This window comes from Manacus vitellinus, unplaced genomic scaffold, assembly GCF_001715985.3.
Source record: "Manacus vitellinus isolate BGI_N305 unplaced genomic scaffold, ASM171598v3 scaffold_30_pilon, whole genome shotgun sequence".
Taxonomy (NCBI): domain Eukaryota; kingdom Metazoa; phylum Chordata; class Aves; order Passeriformes; family Pipridae; genus Manacus; species Manacus vitellinus.
The window spans coordinates 7,551,853-7,573,701 of NW_021940291.1; the positions used below are offsets into that span (position 1 = coordinate 7,551,853).

General features: G+C 41.6%; 1 protein-coding gene across 2 annotated transcripts in view; it reads left to right on the forward strand.

The window, feature by feature from the left end:
• Positions 1-21,849, forward strand: part of MICAL2 (microtubule associated monooxygenase, calponin and LIM domain containing 2) — a 146,954-nt gene that overhangs the window by 23,300 nt on the left and 101,805 nt on the right. For both annotated transcript variants that reach the window (XM_018076037.3, XM_018076038.3), the window contains exon 4: positions 20,500-20,857. In XM_018076037.3, coding sequence (XP_017931526.2) covers positions 20,594-20,857 — 264 coding nt within the window. In that variant the 5' untranslated portion in view covers positions 20,500-20,593. The remainder of the gene's footprint in view (positions 1-20,499; positions 20,858-21,849) is intronic.

Sequence of the window (21,849 nt, forward strand, 5' to 3'; positions counted from 1 at the left end):
AGTTCAGATTTCCTTCAGTTTTGTCTACAATGTAGAAGTAAGAATGATCTGAAAACATTTTTTTCTTTACTAAGATATGCTGAAGTAGAGTTTTCTTGTCTGGTGTCCCTGTCCCATGCCTTGTGGAGATGAGAGAGCCTATGTTTTTGTTGGAGATGTTCTTTAAGTGTAAGAAATCATAAAGCAAGAGAGGTGATTGCTATCCAGTTTCTCCATGCTTTAAGTCTTTCTCCTCTTCTAACACTCTTCTAATACCTTGCATCTGCTCCAGCTGTCTTGCTGCTCTGGTATTTTATAATTAGTACCTTGAAAACTCAAGGGAAAACTTTCAAATGCTGTATATTTCCCATTGGGACTCTTCCACGTGGCTGTAACATTTGTTGTGAGTCCTTGGTAACACGTATCTGTTCCTCAGGAATCCTTCGTCTGTTTGATTCCCCTGGCATCAGCAGAAAAGCTCTCTTTTTCTAGTGGAAGAGGCTTTGCCTCTTAAGGGCATAGTGTGTTTTGAATCTCATAAAACAAAGACAATTTCAGGTTGCTGAAATTAAGGTCTGCCTCCCAGTGGTCCTTCTGTTGTCTCAGCTTCCTCACATGTTGGATCCGGAGCCAAGGTGCTACAGAAAGGCTGAGAGGTTGCTTTGTGTGTCTGTCCCAGTAGCGTGGCTTGCATGTACCTGTAAAACGGATGTGTGCCTGTAAAATATGCATTTGGTGTGGGCATTTTGTGTGTGAGCAAATTGTTTCTTGGATGCACCTTTTCTTTTCAAGCTCTTGCTGTGTGAGGAGTCCGTGAGTTTGAAAAACGCAGCCTCTGCTCTGTGTCTGGCAGCCTGGCTGTGCAGGGATGGCACACTGGCTGCTTTGCTCATCACTGGGACCAGCTTTACAGGTGTTTATACTGCAAATCGACTCTTTCAGAAGTTGTGTTAGTAGCTGAGGGTATTCCAGCACAATACATTAGGCTATTTCCAGAAAATAAGTTAAGGCTGTTGAATGTCCACTGATTCAGTGACCGTGCAGATACATAGTTAATATTGTGTTGTGACACATTCTGGAAATTGCTGCGTTTATTTTTGACATGGAGAAGATGACTAACTCTTTCATCTATGCGTAGTTACATTTACAAGCAAGTAAAAACTTCCCCAAAATGATCTCTAGACTCTTAGTTCCATGAAAGGAAAAAAATTCAGACTTGTACTTAAATCTGAGCTGCATGTGCTGCCCTCTTCCTGCTCTGAGCTTATAACCCTGTGTTCAGTGGGGATTATGTTTTCAGGGGTTTTATCCCCTCCAAATTTTTGTGGGAAAATTACTGTATGGGGAATTGGGCAAGAGAAACCCCATTCTTTGTTGGGAAAGGTAGACCCTACTACAACACAAATTGTAAGACACTGCTGCCCTAGCTTATGTTTAGTTCAAATTCTGATTGTTCTCAATTCAGTGTCCCAGTAACACTGATGTAGCTAGGAGGAAACATGGGTTCATTTCTTCTTTCTGTTGGCCTTCTAGAGCTGTGATGCTAAGACCTGGTGAGGCAGGTGGTTTATTGAGTTATGTGATGGGAATATGTGGGTTAGATTTAAACTTTTGTTCTTGGCACTGACATCTCATCTGCCGTGGTCTGGAGAAGCAATGCCAGCAGTTTCTCTGCTTGCTGCAGTCAGCCAAGGGGATATTACCAATTCAGTTTTTAATATGACTCTGCCTGGCACTGTAAGCGTGTGTTGTGGAGTTTTTGGCTTCCTGAAAAGCAGTTTCTTTGGATCTGCTAGCCCACAATAAATCCTTCTCAGACCTTTTAAGCTTGCAGCTTATTGCCTGTTTAGACTCCAGTAATGCCCAAAGGGGTGTTACAGTTCATTGTTCTGTATTACTGCCATAGCCAAGCATCAAAATAGAATTTCCAAAGCCACGTGAAATTTTTGTTAGGAATGTGCAGGGATGTTCTGTAATGAACTTTAAATAGTCTTATGGTAATTCAACAGACCTTAGACCAGCCTTCCAGTACCTTAAAAGGTCCCTCTCCAGTTCTCTTGTAGGCCTCTTTACAAGTATAGGTAGTGGTAGGATAAGGGGTAGGGGCTTTAAACTGAAAGAGGACAGGGTTAGATTAAATATCAGGAATACATTCTTTACTGTGAGGGTGCTAAAAGACTGGAACAGACCATTCTATGAATTTTTTACTATTATTTTAATACAGTGTTACTTGTAGAAGACTGAGAACATTAAAATACTTGGTTCAGATAACCTATTCTTCATCTTCTTACCTGAACAGGCAACTCCAATAGCCAGTTGTAAGGCTTTTATATCTTCCAAGATGTTTTTTTTCCTAGTCTATCACGTGCAAATCATATATGATGGAGTCAAGAAGAAAAAAAATTAACAATTTTCCCAACAGCAAAGCAGAAGGGGGAGCAGGAGCAGAAGACAAATTTTGCCTTCTCTTTGAGAAGACTTGTGTTTGGCAGATAGTGGAATTCTTTTTTGCGTGTAATCGGATAAGAGTGTATTGCAAAGACTATAATCTGTGTTATTGGCTGAGGTGAGCCCCATCTGTTAGTGGTGTTAGGGATGTGCAATACCCTTGCCCTCTAAACTTGTGCACACAGGGAGCAGCACAGAAGGATTTAGAGGAACAACTGCAGGCTCTGCTAAGAGTTGCTAAAAGCAAAGGGAGGAATTCCTAGTGCATTGTAATGGTCTCTGCTGACACCATTTTTAGCTGAAGAAAGCTGTGGTTAAACGTGAACTTTACAAGATACTGGGTAGCTTTTGGCTTCTGCTCATTCATGAGTTCAACTTCCTTTTGTACAGGTTCACCTATTGCGTGTACTTGTTATTAGGCCATTTATTATGGATTTTCTTTATGCTGTGTCACCTTGCACTGATCTGGGTAGTAATTTCAAATAGCAATCTGAGCTGCTTAAGAGAAAATTTAGGGTCTTGTGTTGCAGGAAGTACTTGGGCTTAACTTCTTGGTAGTAAACATGTAGTCAATGCTAATTTTTTTAAAAATCACCTCCCTGTTGTCACTTCACCTCAGCTGTGGATCAGACACAATTTGTGCTTGTACACTTGAATTGCCATTGGTTTTCCCCTTTCAGAGGCAGTAAAAAAGTGAGCATCCTGAGACAAGAACTTACTTCTCCAGTCTCATTTCCATCATAGGTGGACTGAAGGAACTGCTGATGGAATGTGGTATTTGAGTTTGGATAATTTATGGGAATCAGTTTTCTTTCAGATCTGATCTCCTAGTCTTCTGCTCAGTACTTGATTTTGCCCTTTCACTGAGTGCTAGGAATTCCTGTGGTTGCCACCTATACAGCCAACTTGAGTTGTCTGTCAGCTCAGAAAACTGTTTAAGTAATTACATGGCTATAGGGACAAATACTGAAGTCTGGAGCTATTTTTCAGATTTAAGAGTTTTACTTTACAGAATGAATGCAGAATGTAGGTTCCTCCCATTTCTGTGGATTTTTGGAAGTAACAGCTGACACTCCTCTGGACAGTATTTGTGTTCAGAACATTAGTGTGGTTGAGTGGATGTCAGAAACATGCATGTGTTTAAGGCTTTGGAAACAAGCTCCATAAGTATGAACTACTGGTGCATGCAAAACTGAATTCAGTGGATGCAACCACATAGCTCTTGCTGTACTTACTCTCTGAAACACTGCCCTTGCACCAACTCAACATTAGGTGCCCTAGGAAATGCATTAGGAAGAATAAGGCTCATGTAAAGAGCTAAATACGTCACAGTGAACCTGTTTAGACAAAAGAAAGCATCTTTCTGTGGTTGTGGTGGGGGGGTGTATGTGATAGGGAAGTAGGATTAGGGTGGTTGACTTTATTTCCTGGAAATGAATAGCATACATTTTTCAGTGCATAGAACGGATATTACTCAGTTTGTGACCTGCTTCCTAGTAGAAGTGTCTTGAAGTGGGGATTGGTTTTAAATCAGTTGCCTGCATTCTTGACACACAGTACTGCACGATGCTATCTTGTGGCAGAGGCTGCCATGTGCCGTGATGTATAAATAACCCTGTGTGTCAAAGGTAATTTGAGACAATGTGCCAAATATTTAATGAAGTGCTGGGTCTTGTCCTGGGTACCTGGTGTACGTTTGGGAGTAGGTATCAGGACTGAAACCGTAGCACAGGGGTGATGGGTAATGTAATACTCCCCAGCACATGCTGCAGAGCTGCTCTGTAGGGTGCAGGAAGACACAACCAGTGAGTGCTGCGGCTCAGCCACATCTTATTTGTAGCTTTGATGGTTAGATAAGCAGGCAGGAAAATAGGTTCATGTGCACTAGACCAGCCTGCTTTGTGCACGTTGTGGGAGGGGAAAAAAAAAATTGCCCTTAGTATCCTCTGCAGAGTAATTTTGATGACTACTAAACATATCAATTTTCAAGATAAAGATAGAATAGCCTACGGAGGGGAATGGCTTTATTCCTTCAGCAGCGTCATTTCTCCCCTCGAGGTGGACTCAGCGGGATGCCGAGCTCGGGCAGTTGAGCACGTTTTGTGCTTCAGAGCAGAGCTGAGGGAGCCCTCCGAGGGATATGATGGCTCGGGGAGATGCGAAGCAGCAGGTGCTGGCAGGGGCAGGAGGAGCTGTGTCACGCACGGGGAGCGGGGCAAAGGTGGATGCTGGCCCCTTGCTCAGAGGGTTTCTGTCTGTGCTTCCTGATTTGGGAATGAAAAGTCACAATGGGGCGTTTACTTCTGTATTTATGTGGGAAAGGAGATGCCCAAGGTCTTTATCTTACACTTACCTATGCAAAAATGCAAAGGGCAGGGTTATTTTTCTTTCTCTTCATTTTCTTTTTGACTGAGGAGGGAGTTGTGATTGTTTGCTGAATGCATACACATAGAGGGCTTCAGCAGTATTTCAAATGCTATTTCATGACAAGTGCAGAAGCTTGATAGTATCTTAAGGCCTTATTTATACATGCATTTAAATATATACCACCAGATCTGTCTATAGCTACTTCCTTAGCTGCTACCTGACTTAATGAATGGATTGATGTTGTAAGCATGTAGAAGCATCATCAGGCTCTGTTATGGAACTGAAACATTTGTCTCCCAGTTACTTTATGTTTATCAGACATTAATACAGACCAAAATGAACATGGCTGTTTCAGAGCAAGGTGATGTATTTTTGTGTATTGTTCACGAAAAATAAGTCCAAAGTTCAACATGACATTCAATAAAATACACAAATGACTTGACACTGTATTTGATCATTTCTTGATTCATCTTTTTCTAACAGAGCATTTGTATGCATCCTTTAGATGGCCAGGTAAAACAGGTAGTTCTGCAAAGAAATGTCAGTATGAAACTGCTGCCCTTTGAGGTAAAGCTCTGTGGATTCTGACCCAGAACTTAGTAGGATACATATCTGTAATTTGGCTCGTCTGAAATCTCAAACCGATATAACTACAAACACTGACTTCTGGAAAACAGCTGTGTAATTATTTAACTGTCTCTCTTATTTCACTGATTTCTAAGATAAATCCAGGATTTGCTTATATAGTATAGCAAATCTGCATTTGCACACAAGATTTAATTTAGAGGTAAATATTGGTGCAGATACATCACTGTTCTAGTGCACTGAGACTGAGAACCACTGGTTTTCAATTTTGTTTGCTCTACTGAAGTAGCACACAGACAAGCAAAGGACTTTCCTTGCCTCTCTGCCTAATCAGCTGTCATCCAGCCAGTATGCCAACCCACAGGCAAAATTTGTTGAAAATGTGTGTAAGAGAGAGAATTACTGGTGCTTCTACAAAGTGGAAAACAAACTTACTTCATTACTTTGTCTGACTTTCCTCTGCAAGATATCGAGAGGCGATGTAAGGTTGTGACCAGTGCTTCTGATGAATTCATGGAAGCCTTTGTTACACTTATTTTCAATGACTGTTCCTCTAATGACAAAAATACACCCTTGTCATACTAAGAAGCAGCTCATGTTTTGAATCCAAACTTTCTACTTTTCTTATGGGTGTTGTCTGTTGTATAATATTTTACTGGGATGTTATACCAGGCACAGGGCTGAAATAAAAGGTTTTTTCTAATTTTGGGGGAGGAAATGAAGTCAAACAGTGTTTTCTTCCTTCGACTGATGATTCTGTAATGATTTTGATGATCATTCTGCTTTCTTGGGGGAAACCATCCAAAAAAGAGAGAGTTTTTCTCTTTTCTGCCAAGTCTGTGGAACTTAAAATGAAAACTAATAGATTATTCTGGACCTCGCCACTAGAAACTAGTATTGACCACATAAATGTTACCTCTCACAATTAGAATGAAGTAAAAAAAGGTAACACAATTATTTATTTACCTAACACCTCGATATTCACATGAAGAGTTTCTGTCAAGTGAATCTGCTGTCCTCTTTCTCTTTTTGGAAATAGGATCCAAATTTCTAATATTTCTTACCTGATACATTTAAATCTTAAACAGAATTTTAGTAGCAATTGTCCAGTGTGAACAGTTGTTTCGCATCTTGTGCTGTGTTGGTTTTTTTTTCTTGTTGAGACTCCTCAGACTTCGTTTGCAATGCTCTGCCTTTCCCATGCTCACTGACTGGAGTGTGTGTGTGGAGGGGGGGAGATAAGAAGAAATTACCTGCGTTTTCAAATGGGTGGTTGAGTATTGATGTGCCCGAATAGGTGCTGAGTCATGTGCTGCGAGGATGGCGAGTTTCGCTTGGCACACCCCGGCAGATGCAGCCCCTCCCCTGTTTTCGGCAGAGCCATCTTCCCCGTGGTGCAATTGTAGATGACTGGGTTTGTTTTACAGCAGTGACAGTGTAATGATAACCTTGCCAGTGCTCAGGGGAGGTGGAAACAGCTGAACTTTCTGCTTGTATAGCGTGTTTAAAAATTTCGCTCAAGATACCGTGACTTGAAGTCAGTGTCACAAAACTGTCATGAACTTCTGTTAGAAAGTGTCAGAGTGGCAGCAAGGCTCAGGCCAAAGGTTCTTCCTTCCACCAAAATTGTATTTTACTTGCTCATTCCATTTTTTTTTGCCTTTACCTGTTTCTTCTCTCCTCTAAGCCTGTATTCTACGTTACGTTCCTATGGCTTTTGATTAAAATTCCAGCAGTAAAATTGTCAGCTTTCAGCTGAGATGCACTGGTGTGTGCAACCTCACAGGGATCAGAGAAACAGGGTGTAGGCAAGAAAGTGGGGAAATCCATCTGGGAGATCTTGTGGTAATTGTGTTGGTAACCGTTGCTAATAACCTGGGTATTCTGTCTGGGAATCAAGGATGTTGGATTTACTGTGCTTAACACCAGAAGTATCTGTGCCTGTGCTGTCACAGAGTCTGTCAGAGCTTGGGTGGACTCTTCCCTCTGTGCCCGTAGTGCCTGCGAGCACAGGGTGTTTTCTCTCCCTGCTCCAGTGTTTGTAGACCCGGAGCTGTGGAGTCACAGTAGCAGTGGCTGTGCTGAATGTCCTTGTTGCAATCTTTTCTCCTGCCTGGCGGGCTGTGCCTTAATCAGATTTACTAACCTGACCTTTTAACCCGCTGGTGATGACTAGACCTCTGCCAAAGTGCTATGAGATGAGTTGGCCACTCCAGAGTGGCCCTGCCACTGAAGGTAAAAGGAATAAAAGGAGTAAACACGTAAGTACAGCTGCTACAACGGCAAGAAGATGGGCTGTGTGAAACTGTTAGCTTCTGTTTTTAGAAAGCAAGGATGCTGCCTGCCTGATGCTTCACTGACCTGAAAATACCGAGGTGAACTGTTCATGCATTGCCATACACTGCCTGCCAAGATGCCTTGGGGAAATAGGCTCTGCAAAAGTTGATTCATAATCAGTTGATGCTCTGGATATTGGGAATCCAGTGAAGTGCTGCCTTCTGCACTTTTTTTCTAGCAGTCTCCCTTAGACCCAGTTTATATGTTCAAAGCAGAAGTTCATGTGCACATCTTATGGGCAGCATGAGGAGGGATTGTAGTAGCCACTTGTGTAACTCAATATCTGTAACTTGTACCTCTTCACAATTTTTTTTTAGTCTTCATTTATGCAAACATGTGGCATCTTTTGTCCAGTGAAGAAAATAGTATTCTTCAACTATTAGCTTATCCTGTCAATCACAGGAAGCTACGAATGAACTGTTCTGGATGTTGTTGGCTTATGCATTAGGGCCCTTTGTTACTAAGGCTTTTGAGTTTTTCTCAGTGTGCTTGTGTTGCTCCCCCAGGCAGGTCACTGGTCGAATTCACTGGCAGGACTGGTGGTCAGCAAAGGGCAGAGGTGGAAGAGCCCCTGCTCTTCCCACATGTGGTGGGGGAAGGAGGGCTGTGGATTGTGGAGGACAGAAAAACTGTTAAATGAAATACAACAAAAGCTTCTCATGAAAGGGTCCACATTCGTGGCAGCAGGAGCCCTGGAATATATGCTCACTGGAATATCCTTGGGTGTGTGTGTGTCTTTTTAAATGTGGCAGTTTAAGGTAACAGGTTAATCTGGCTAGAAAGGAGCCCGTTTCCCCCAGACTGTGGTATGTCTGATGGACCTTCTTTGAAAGGAGTTCCTTGAAGTTGATAGCATCAATGAAGTTGTACTCAGTCTAGCTTTGATAAGAATGTGAGGTCTGACAGCCCTCTGGTCCTACCCAGCTGCACCAGGCTCCAGAAGCACCACCAAAGGGACAGGAGTGTTCACAGCCTTTGCTATGGTAATCTGTGCCACACACAGGGGAGGTACTGGGGTGTTTGAACTTGATGTACTTCACAGTGCTGTGCACTTGGCAGGAATGAGGGCAGGGGTACAACCTCTCATGTTGTACCATAAAGGAATTGACTGATTCTGTGACTGTTGCAGTCACTTCTAGACACCCTTTCATAAGGTTTTCTGATTTAGAAGTGCATTATGGAAATACCTTGACTGGCATTTGAGCTTTTTTCATGTTGCCATGCCTTTTTCTTTCTTCTCCTTTGGCTACTGGTTTGAGAGTTTTCTTTTAAGTAGTATCTGGTTGTAGTATGACTTGCACACAAAAGAAGGCACTGTTCCTTGAGATTTTTGCCCCAGAGGTGATATAAATACTCTTTAAACTTCATCTGAGATTTAGTTTTCATGTTGGCCCACTTTTTTTTTTTTTTTCTGTGATGGGGGTGAGCCCATACCATGCAAATTGTATCCATTTGGATATTGTGTCCAAAACTTTTTCCTTTGCTTTATGAAGCGTATCACTTGCTTGTTGTCTTTGGTAATCCAAGTAGAAGTTCCAAACAACTGTCTAGGGGGAGAAGAATATAAACTTTCTTTTTTTTAAAAAAGAAAATCCTATCTGGAATGAAAAGCTGGGGAGCTCAAACCATCCAACAGTACCACTAAAGTTATTTTTTCCTTTCTCTGCTCCCAGAGAGAAACCCCAATGCTTTACAAAGCTGAAAGGTACTACATGATCTTTGGGGGTGTTTCTGCCAATTTGGGTTTTCTTTGCAGCGAGGTAGTGAATGGTGTTAAACGAGGGTCCTTCGGCTGCTCATCCCAAACCAGCATCTCTGTGTGCTGTGACAGAGACAGAATCTGGTCTGGTCCAAATGCAGATTTGCCTTCCTGCCTGTTTTCTGTCCATCACCAACCACCCCTGTGCCGATGCCTTGGCTGGAAGGTGGGCTTGGTATGACAGTGGCAAAGGGAGACCCCAAGTGCAGGCTACTGCAGTCTATGAAATAGCTAAGATAAAGTGCCACCCGAGTAAAGGTGCTGTTTTCATGGGTTTATGAACACTCAGAGCCTGTGCAGGGAGCTCCAGGGATGTCCTACTTTTGAAACGTGCTGCAACAAAGCCTGTGCTGTGCATATGGCTTTTGGAGCACTGGTTGTGTTGGTATTTAATCGCAGTGGTGATACAGCTGCTGTATTAGGGCATTAGCCAACTCCTTATTCCTAGTAAACTACACCTTGGTAACTGGAGTGTAGATAAAAATCTGGTTGCACATTTCAGTGAAATAAAAGCAATACTGTTTACCTGTGTGCAGAAGAGGGGGAAAAATCTGCACTAATATAAAACCAGAGAGAAGTCCAAGCCAACATAAGGTCTCAGGCTACATAACAAAACTTTAAAAAAAAAATACTTGTAAAGTGGAAAACTAAACAATAATTGCTTTGTGAATAATTTAGACCCAGACATCTTGCTCTCCATCCTCTTTCTGGTTGTCAGTTCTGTTTTCCTTCTTGCTCTCTATAAAATGGGGAGTATTATAACTGTTTGAACTATATATGAAGGAACTGTAATAACAAAATACATCTTCGTGTCTTCAGTTAATTTGCTTTGTGTAGGCACACTGGATGAATGGATTTTGGGTTTTCTTCTGATCAGCAGTTGGGTAAAAGCTTCTGGTGTTCTGGCAGTTCCCACTGTTGGCAGAGCAGGCACAGTGAGGGAGGAGCAGAGTGCTCGGAGGTCAATGCTGTGGGCTCAGCCTTGGGGACTGTGGAGAGGCCAAGGGCAGCCCACTGGAGCTGGGCTAAGATTAAAGCTGCCCCATGCCCTGGGGGGCTGGCAGCACTGAGACACGGGCCAGCGGGCATCCAGCCGGCCTGCGGAGGCTGGGCTGTGCCAAAGCAAAACCCAGTTGACCCAAGATGTTTCTGTAAACCACTTGCCTTCCCAAATTATTGTTTTCCTCTAACAAAGCCAGCTCTAATCAGCACCTTGTGCACCAGGCACTCTGCGGACCCAGAAGCAGTTAACCCTTTCTCTTTCTGAAAATTACAGACTGTTTGAGAGTTGGGGCACCAAAGCAGCTTTAGCTCTGTCTTCCTGTAACTGTAGGAAACGTGATGCCTCTTATCTACTCTGCACTGAAAACATTATGCTCAAGTAAGCACCATGTAGTCACCACATGGCATCATTTCAGGATCCCCAAGCAGCTGTAGCTGTTCCACGTAACCACATGTCAATATATGGGAATGAAACGGTATCACTGCCTGAAAACTTCCTGGGTATGTCTGACATACCTGTGATGTTTTTGCACTTACACAGGCTCAGCTCTTTAAATGCACATTAACGTTGGCTTTCAGATATGTATTTGTTGACGCTGGCCGTAGCCTGCTACAGATGCGTGCTTTCATTAAGAAATGTTGACTCTTCAGTGCAGTAAAACAAATGTTGGGACTAGATGACAGTGAGAAAAGTAACTTTTTTAGAAGAACTGACGTTCTTTGCCTTGGTACTTTAGTGGTGCCTGTGTTCCTACAGTGTCTGCCTGCTTACGTGCACTGAAGTGCATGATAAAATGAATTTTGCAAATGAAAGAATGACTAGTGAAGAGCATGATGATAACATCATCTACGTACTACAGTGTAGGTCATTGGAAGCAAATGGCCAGTGTTGCATAAAACTTTAATATGAGAAGGTGCAACCACCTCTGACCTTCAATGCTGTTGGTAGGACTAACACAGAGAATTTAATCCTTAGGCTTCTGGAATCAGGCTGTGTGATGAACAATTGCTCTAGGAAGGGAAACACCAAGAAAAGCACATTTTTCTAGTAAATATTTCTAGTAAACTAGTAAACTTTACTGTGCTGGAGAAGATGAATCATAATTTAATCCTGAATTTATCTCAGCTTGCCTTGTGAAAACAGCGATGCATTTGTCATCCCTCCTGTTGTTGGTTAATGATGTTTTGCTCTTAGAGTTATTTTTTTTTTTTTTTGAAGGGACTGCTTCCTAATATCTTATTCCCATTGGGTGATGTGGTTTCTTTTTTCTTTTTTTCCTGGTGGATTTCCAAAAACTAACATTTTAAGATGTATTCTGTTGTTTGACTGATAGGATTTTTCTGCATCAGAAATGGATGATGTTTTTGTAACTCTCTTGGAATCTTTATTTGGTTCTTTTTATACTTTGTTTTTCTTCATTTTTTGGGAAGTCCAGGCAGAGGGAGGGTAGAAATTGTCCTGCACATTTTCTTCCAAAAATACTGTTTCTACTTTCAGAAAATATGTCTTCTCTAATCTCTTCTCGTAACTATCTGTCCAGTTTACAAGGACAAAAAAAAATAAAAGATACACAAAACCATCACAGTAGCTTTCTTTCTGTTTTTGTCTTTTTATATAAATGTTCCTTGGAGCAGAGTTTGGTGTTTAACCTAGTTTTCTGGTTTCCCATCACCCTCTGGCTGACTTGTCTGGGTGTGCCTTCACAGCTCTCCACTGTCATTCAGTGGCTGGTTTTTGGTGGCATATTGACATTACTGCAACCAAGGAACCTATCATTTACAACTCAAAACTGCTTTTGGGTTTCTTTGATTCTTTAACTTTGTGGTTCCCATGGATTTTGGTGTGACTGATAACATTAATGCCCCGATAAAACACAGGAAGAACTGAGTGCAGCCTTGCACTAAAAAAAGTTATAGCAGTGGAATGTGTTGATTCCTAAAAGTGTGTGTGTGTGTACACATAGGAAATATTGCCCAGAATGTTTCATTTCTTTGATCGTTGGCAAAGCAATCCTGTCTGTGTTTTCAATGGATTAATCCTGGTTGCTGATCTGGAAGTCTGATGTCTACAGATGAGGGCAGCTCTGCCAAATGAATTATTGTGGACCAGAGCCCTCAAGGTCTTGCAGCCCTCGTGCTGGCTGCTTATTCTTCCTGTTCAACTCTTGGCTAATTGCCACAGCCCTAGTAATGAGAGAGTAACATACTGAAGAGCAGGGATCTACAGATCCATGCTTGGACAGACAACCTGAAACATTCTCCAGAGAGCTTTTGGCATATATTTGTGAAAACTGACATTGGTGCTGTTCTTGCTCTTCCCCAAGACATAGCCTGGGCAGTTGGCTTCAGCACAGTCATAATTTCATATTATGAAATTCATATTATGAAGAAATATTAATTTCCTTTCTCACAGAAATCCTGAGGGGAAACAAAAGACAATCTTGCTTTGGTATCCACTTTTCTCCAAAGGCACTTTCTGGTGTCTCCAGCTGATGTCTTCGGGCAGTTCTCAGCTGGAGCAGCAGCAGTGCTGGTCACCCTGTCTGCTCTGTAGCCTCTGTGGGTCAAGAGTGAAACTGGGCACTGCCAGAGGCCTTGGCAGTCTCATGTTGCTGTGTTAGTTCATAGCCTATCTTGCTGTGCCCCATCCTTCTAGATTATTCCTATTCCCAGTGTAGTTAACCAACATTATTTCCATGATTGCTGACTGAAAGAGTCTGCTTTTTACTGGTTCATATGTTTGGGTTTTTTATGGTGTATTTACCTCCATGATTATGTCCCCATGCATACCAAGGGAAAGCTGTGTGAGAGGAGCCGCTGCCAAACGTGGCTCAGTTGTGTTGGTATAGCTGCATCTGTAGCAGGGATTTTGCTGACAGCTCTGTCAGCCAACGGATGTGCATTTTATTGTGTTCCTCATGGACACAGTTGTGCCATCTGAGTTTTCCCTGTGACCTGAGGGTGGAGAACAGACAGGAGGACACAGGGCTGTGAGAGGGAGTGGGATGTTGAAGTTCTCACAGCTGGGCAAAAGTGGTGCCAGAGGTCCCTCTCCATCGCTCTCTCAATTGTCTGTTGCTGCCCATTGTGCCTGACCCTGCCACCTCCCTGCTGGCTGTAACTTTGGTAATGGAAAATAGGGTATTACTTGCTCTCCAAATTAGTCTGGCTCAGTGTTCTAACATCCTATTGAAAATAGAAAGTCTTGTGCTGATCAAAAAACAACCAACGCTGCCTATTCTTTGATTAACTTTTATATCCCTGCTGTTCCAGTGTGTGAGCTTGAAATTATGGGTGTTACTATAGGAAAAGAAAGGCAGGAGTTTCAAAGAGCTTAAAGATCATCCTTTTAATTGTTTTCACTGAGACTACATCCATAACATCTTTGTAACTTCAAGAACAGGTGCCTTTTCTTAAGCTTTCTTGCTGACTGATGGTATACTTTTTTCCTTTGCTCTTGTGATCCTAACCTAGGGAAACATCAGCATAAACCTTCTACTGTTGCTTATATTGTGTTTCTGATCTACTACAACAGAGCTAAAAAATGTTCTTTCTTGTAACCAGTCTAAACAAGAGTCAGGTTTTAATATCTTGTTCATGTGTAACATTTAACCCCTAATGACTGTGTGTAATCATCTACACTTATTTTTGAAAATGTTAACTATGTGGAAACTTGGGACCTTGTAATAGAGCTTTTAACACCCCTGTTAGAAGTAATAATTTTTAAATACTCACTGTGATTTGCACAGAATAATAAAAGAAATAGGAAACATTTCTCCTTAAAACCTTTGGACTTGGAAGTCTAGAGTTACAATTTTCAGTGGAGTAGGTACAACACCATTACTTTAAAGAAAAACAAAAGGGGGGGAAAAAAACCCCTTTGTAATTTAACAACTCGTTCTTCAGAAATGACAGTGTTTCTGATTACTCCTTTGAGTATATGCTGCAGACAGATGCCTGGAAAAGTATGTATTGTCATTCATTTGAAACACTTGTGCTGGTGTCCGGCAAAATGAACGTCTGGGATTTTAGTGATTCTCACAGGACAGGATTTCTGGTGCAGGCAGCAGAGTGGTGTGAACCCTGTGGCTGCCAGTTTTCTGTTTGGTGTGATCTGAAGCCTGGGAACCTGGGCTGCAAGAGGGTCACGTGCCTTGGGCCCACCAGCAGCTGGGGCAGATGCCTGAACCTCCATCCCTGGGGTTGCACATGGGGACCCTTGGGCAGCATCCCACGCCTTCCTCAGGCCAATGCTTTATGACTCTCTGAATGGAGACACGTGCAAGCTGCTGGCTCATGTGGTTGAACTCCTTTTACTTGTCAGTGTCCCCCAGTAAAACTGTAAGGCTCAGACCAGTAACATCGAGAAACAAACCGGACTATTTTTAAAGCTTTCAGCTTTAAAATGTGTGGAATGTGACTTAGTCTGTGTGGCAGATAAAATCCTAGAGATAGGTCATTTTATTTTGTGCTTCCTGTGAACATATCTAAAATATCCACTGCGAAGCATTAGTGTACTTGTGCGTGTTTCCAGCTATATTTTCTTGTGGATGCTTCCAGATGTAGCAGGTTAAATTGGCACAGCAGCACTTGTTGGAAGGCTTATGTTTGAAATGTCTCATGTAACTCCTGCAAAACAAGCTGATAGCGTGTACAGTAACCTTGTAAGTTCATAGGCACAGAGTGTCTCAGTAGGAACTGTTTTGAATTCCATACTTGGCCTGAAAAGTTAGGAGTTCTGTGGAAGTCAGCTTTTTATAAAAATGAAGAAAAGTAATCTGGCTGTTTATAGAGATGGTTTGTGAGGCTTTGTTCAGAGCCAATTTCTCTTCATTGATGTTTCTGTTAGGACTGTGCATCTTAAGAAATGTGTTTTCTATTTGTCACTGATAAAAAACAAGTATTTCAGACCAATGGACTTCTGAGGTCTTAACTAGTTTTATAAGTGAAGCAAATGAGAGCTTTAGTTGTTACCAGAATCACTTTTTTTTTTTTTTTTTTTTTGTCCTTCTATGTCAGTTTTAGGACAACACGCAAAGAAACCAAACCACCAAAAAGCTGTGTTTCCTCCAGATAGAAATATTTATGTTTAAAATGGTCACCGTAAAACAGAGTGCATAACGAGAGCAGAAACAAAGTTGCAAAACCTAGAAGGGCTACAACATGGCCAGTTTCACTTGCAAACTTCACTTTTTGTAATGGTGTTGAGATGTTGTTAAATAGCTCTGTCGGGGAAGGGACAGCAGCAGTACTGTAGTTTTAAGTGATGATGAGGAAGGGCCTAAGCAGATGATAACTACAGATGTTGCAGAATCCAGTCTTTTGTTTCTGTTGATGTTTCTCGCCTTAAGCAAACAATAAATGTATTGTGTCCTGCATGCCAAAGAGCAGTCTTAATAGAAGAATTTATTCTCAGTAAACATGGAAGAATTAGGGCTGTATTGAAAATGGGATCAGGATTAGTGGTATTGAAATGTGAGGAATTTAATTCTTTTCCAATCTCTCGGAGGAACATGTTCTCAAATATTAGAAGCAGAGCATTAAGGGACTAAGGAAGGACTTAAGTGCTGCAAGTTTGAATTAAATTAGCATTGTTCTCTCTCCAGTGGGACAACTAAGCCAAAAAAGGTTTTTAATTTTTAATTTTTGGGTGTTCTACCTCAAGGCCCTGCTGACAAGTAACTCGCATAGTACTGCTGTCAAAAATTTATTTTCATTTAATGACTCATATATGTCAACTTTATTGCTTGCTCAGCTTGCTGCTGAAAGACTTCATGTGCAGACATGAACCAGCTCCATACATCCATTTAACTGGAGATACTTAGTGGAATTGCCCTGACAGTGGAGCTGCTTTTTCAGTATTTTCAAAATCATCTCTGGTAACAGAGCTTGTTTCACTGTCAGGAGATGTCAGCCAAGACTGGAGGCATTTTGCTTTCCTGGGTCTACATCTGTGCACACAGCATTGCTTTAATTTCTGCTTCCTCTCTGTCCCTTTTGCTCTGCTTTCCTTTTAGTTGTAATAAGATCTTTGCTTTCTTCTTGGGCAGCCACCAGACACGAACAGCACTTCTCAGCTTTCCTTATGTGACATTCCTGTTTGCCCCAGCTGGAGGGCAGAAAGGAGGTAAGGGTAACTTCTAACAGTAGAAGGGGCCATCCAAATGGAATCCTCCTTCTTCCCAGTGTTTGCACTTTGTGCCTTGGAGCCCTCCAGAGACTCCTGTATCACCCAGGGAAGCTACATGGAAAGCCAGATTCTTCTATGTGCTTAATACCTACTGCTTGGGACCTAAAATGGCAATTCTTGTTAGCTGTAAATCTAACCCACGGATGCTTCAGTTCTGACTTAAAAGAACTGTTTGTCCAGACTATTTCCTGTTCTCTCATTCCTTTCCTTTCCCTGGCCCAAATTTTTATTGGGCTCTGTAGTGCTTCAGTGAAGTTGCAAATAAGCTTCATTATATTTTTGGATTGTGCTTCCAGAGGAAGTTCAATAGTCACTCTGAAAAGCATAGTTCGCAGTTTCAGCATCAGTACTCACCTTGATGAGACTTTTGGATCTATATTTCATCCCTGGAGTGAATAGGATGAAGGAAGAAAAAAGATAAATGATAATAAGAACTCAAGCACTTTGCCAAATGTTTTTTTTTTTTTTTTCCTCCTACAGGTAAGCAGTTTATGCATTGCCTCTTAAGCTTTTGAGACAGTTACAGAACAGGAAACTTTAATTACAGTTAAGAATGGCCCTGTTCAACTTCTTGTCCTTATTGCATTGTTTCTAGTGAATTATGTACAATATTGCAGTGAAATATCAGTGACTCCTCAGAAAAAAAATGCATTCTTTTCCATCAGCTGCATATACTTAGAGCACTATCTTCTTCTCTGTCATCTGTCAACACAGTGTTCATGCCAAAAAAAAAAAAAAAAGACAAAATAAATGCTGTTTCCTGCAATCCAGAAACCCTAGTAACCAGAGTCTCCTGTCTCATCCTGGCTTTTTGACCACAAAATGAGATTTTTTTGGAGAATATGACCTCTGACATAGTGAGGAGAAATGTTTCACTAGTGAGCAAATGTCTCAACTGAGATGCCACTCCACAACTTTTCAGTATGGACAAGATGGGAGTGTTTTGGAAGTTCATGGGGAGAAGATTTTGTGCCCAGAAAATGTAGCCCCAGTCTTGGCTTTGTGGTGTTGGAAGAGGGATGTTGTAAGGCTGGAGAAGGTGTTCTGGCTGTCCTCCTCCTGGCTGTGGAAAGGCAGAGGAAGCCCAGGCTTACTGTTCGTGTTTGTGTGTGTGTGTGTATGTGCAGCACCTACTCCCACTCCTTGCTAAAAAGGTTTTTGTCCCCTTCCCATTGCCTGCAGTGGCTCCTGCTGATCTCCTGCCTTGTCCTTGCTGTTATCAGCACTGGCACATGCTGTTTTTCTTCTGTGGTTGGTTCAGATATGGCTCTCCTCTCTCAGCTTTATTCTGCCCCCACTTCCTGGCTGGACAGAAACAGCTGAAGCTATAAAACTCTGCTCTCTGTGAGCAGAAAAGATGCTGAATTAAAGAGCTTGTGATCAGATTCACTGATCAATTATGCCCAGAATTAACTTTTAAAGATACTTGTGTGTTATGAACATGTAACAACAGTCTTCTGATGAGCTAATAAAACAGTGGATAGGAAGCACTGTTTATAGCTCTTGTGTCGGTCAAAGTCTTTGGTAGCACTGAGACAGCACCAGTGTGAGTTAACAGCAGTGAAGGAAATCTAATCTAATAATGCCACTCCCTTAGCTGACATGTCCAAAGTGGAACATTTCCCTGATACTTCCCCACTCCCCAAGAATCTATTCATAATTATTTTGAGGGGAAAAGGAAAATACTTTGATTTTTCTGTTACAAAATTACCTCAGGCAGGTGTAGAGGTGCTTAGCCTTGATTTTAATCCTTTTTTTCTTTTTTAATGGGTCTCAAATCCCGAGGCGCCTGTTTACCAAGCTGTTTAAGCATCAGTGTAGCATCTCCATTGTCTTCTATGGTTGTTCCCCACCTTTCCCTTTCCCTGTGGAGCTTTTGGATCCATTGGCCCTTGTTGGACTGACCTAATCCTAATTCCCAGAGCTAGAACTGGTGAGGGTAATGCTGGGCCTCCCTCCCACCCGCGCTGGGGGGGCTGAGGTGGCCGCGCTCCCTCCTGCTGAAATGTAGTTGTTGGAGGGGTTTTCTCATTAATCACTGAGGACTTGAACCTGGAAAGGTGCAGGATGTCCTGAACTCCGTTTGAGGCAGTGGGAGTTCACGGCACTCAGTTTCTTGAAAAATTAAACCTTCTGAAAGTTGGGGCACATAAAATGCTTGTTCTCTTACCTCACGAAGCCACAAGGCCCTTCAGAAAAGGGCACAGAGCGTACTATAAATGAAGTATTCAGAGGGGAAAACAAAAATTTTCGGACTTATTCTTGGCACCAAATATTTAAGCATGACATTTGGTCTAAGAAAATGTACAAACTCTCAACATTGCCAATTTATTTTACCCACAAACCAACAACAGACTGATGATGTGCACACAAAGGTTATTTATTTTGAGCACAACCAGGGAATGTGAGTATTCCAAATACTTCCTCATATCTCCCCATGGGATCTCTTTAATAAGTTGCATAATATTTTTCTGTATTAGAGGATGGTAAGATAGACATGGTAGGTCTCTTCTTAAATACACTGGTTATGTTTCCTCTTTTCTTCTTTGAAGGAAATGCAAGCAGAGAATGAATAGTTTGTGAACAGTGTTAAATCAAAAAGCATAACTTCAGAGGCCTTTCTAACAATTTATTCTAAAGCTGTCAGCCAACAGATGATGTTCCAAGTACAATAACTAATTATGTGGGAAGTTAGGCAAGCACTGATTTAGTTTTTGGTTTCTTGGATTGGTAGATAATTCTTTAATAGTGAGAAAAAGAGTACATGACTTAAATTTCTGGACTTGAGTCCGGGTAAACCCTCTTCTGAGGACAAGTTTATACATAACCTGTAACAATTTTCTTGGAAAATGTAAAAACCACTTGGATGTTTTCTGTGGACCTTGGCTGACTCTAAGATGCTCCCCATTAGAGATTGAGAAGAAGGTTAAAGAAGGATAAGGGAGTGCCACAATGAAAGTATTTCGGTTCTTTGAAACTTATGTTAATTTAGAATAGCACTGCTCTTGCAGAATGTAAGGGTATTTATCTGGAATATCAGGCACAGTTTGACAGTGATCATGTTACTAGGAAAAGGCAGTGGGGCTTAGCGGGCCAAACATCATTACTTTATATCACCAGCACATGACAAGGTAAGACTCCAGACACATTACTTCAGCATTTAACATGTGGAAACGTGGAGATAAAATTCCTTTCTATGCTCTAGAGCACCAAACCCTTTCTCATTTTGGCAAGAGAGTTGGGAAAAGGGGGGCTCTCTGCGGGTACTTGTTTTCAGTTTCTTCAGTTCTGGTGTAACTTGTGATATGTTTCTACTTAGCCCGTTTGGTGCGTTTGCTTGTGGCAAGTGGTTGTGCCAATTTTAAATTGCTCTGGCTAAGCTGAACTCTAGGCCTTAGCTTGTGCAACAGGATAAAAAAGATATCCCTTAAATAATGTTGACTTTTGGCTGCAGGCTTCCATGATTTTTAAGATTAAAATGTTACCAGAGGTGTGGTAACTTGCTGTGACATAAATGCTGCTTGGGAAAAACATCTGGACATTTGGGTTTTCTTCATCAGTTACCAAGGACTGAGCAAAAAATTAAAGAAATCCTCAGGCTGTCAGTGAAGCTGGTTCTTCTTGAAGCAGCAGGCTTGAGTTTGTAGGGTTTTTATAACAGTCTTAGTGAGTACATGCTGTGACAGCACAGGTATGTTAAGCTTGTTTGTGTGCCTGTTTGTACCTGGTTGTCCAGTCACTGTATGTTGGTTTTTTTATGTTCATATTGGATGTGGGTTTAGTTTTGTTATGCAGAACATGCTTTAATGTGACCTGTGTTTGTCTTTTCTAGGAATAACATGCTTGGAAGTACTCAGTATTGTTGATCACCTGTACCCTGGCACAAGAGCTCCAGCTTAATCCTTTTCAAACTCTTCTCTCAGAACATGGGGGAAACCGATGATGAAAAATACAGTCAAGCTGGCCAGATATTTGAGAACTTTGTACAAGCAACAACATGCAAAGGCACCATTCAGGCCTTTAATATTCTCACTCGCCAACTTGAATTAGATCCTTTGGACAATAGAAACTTTTACACCAAACTAAAATCAAGAGTGACCACATGGAAGGCCAAAGCTTTGTGGAACAAGCTTGATAAAAGAGCAAGTCACAAAGAGTATAAGCGTGGAAGATCTTGTATGAACACTAAGGTAAGTGGGGTTCAGTTTTGGATTTCATAGCTTCGAAACTTTCAAACTTGTTTTTCTGTAGAACAAGGTTTCTACCATCACATGCAGTGTTTCCATTCATGTAGCCTTCCCTTTCATATATTGAAACTCTTGTCAACTGATTTGGACAAATTTTAAGGTATTTTTCTTCTGCAAGTTTTGTGGAAAGACATGATATGTAAGTGTGAGGCTTAAAGCAGCCTGCTTTACAGTCTGTCTCAATCGTGGCAGAAGAGTTTTCTACCCTTTTTAGACATCAAGCATCAGTCTTAAGATCATAAGATGCATACTAATGAAGGAAGTAGGCTGCACTCATTCCAGGCTCACGAGAACTACTTGCTTTATTAAACAGGGTTTTGCAAGGTACAAACCATAGCACATTCAGCAGGCTCCTCAGTTTGCTGCTTAGTGCCTGCTGTAAAGAGAGCAAATGTGTTTCAGCAGCAGTTCCTAAACTGTTCTCTGGAAGTGCTGCTTGGAGGTCTGGGGATCTCTCTTTGTCCCCTAGCATTGGCTCTAGTAGACAAACAAGAGCAAAAGAAAATCCTGCACTATTTATGGATTTAAATACTTTCCTGTAAGTGCTTTTTCTCAAGCAGAATGTGGATAATTGCTCTGTGGTAACTACTGAAAGGGACGGTCTGCTTGGTTGTGGAAAGGACAGGAAATGATCTTCAGAGAGAATGCAATACATATTTTGATAGAGACAGCTACTGAACACTGGTATGAATCCTGCTGACAAAACTGTACCAAATACTCAAGTTAATGCCAGTTGTTTCATCTAGCTATCACACAATATTTCTACTAGCTCTGTCTCAAGAACAATTCACTTATTTACTGTCAAGTGATGGCTAAAAGTTGCCCCAAGAAGGGTAACTTTTCAGAAGCTACTTGATTGTATAGAGGTAAAACAGAGAGGAAGGGCACACAGAGGGGTACCTAGACACCAAACTGTGGAGGACTTTTTAATTTAA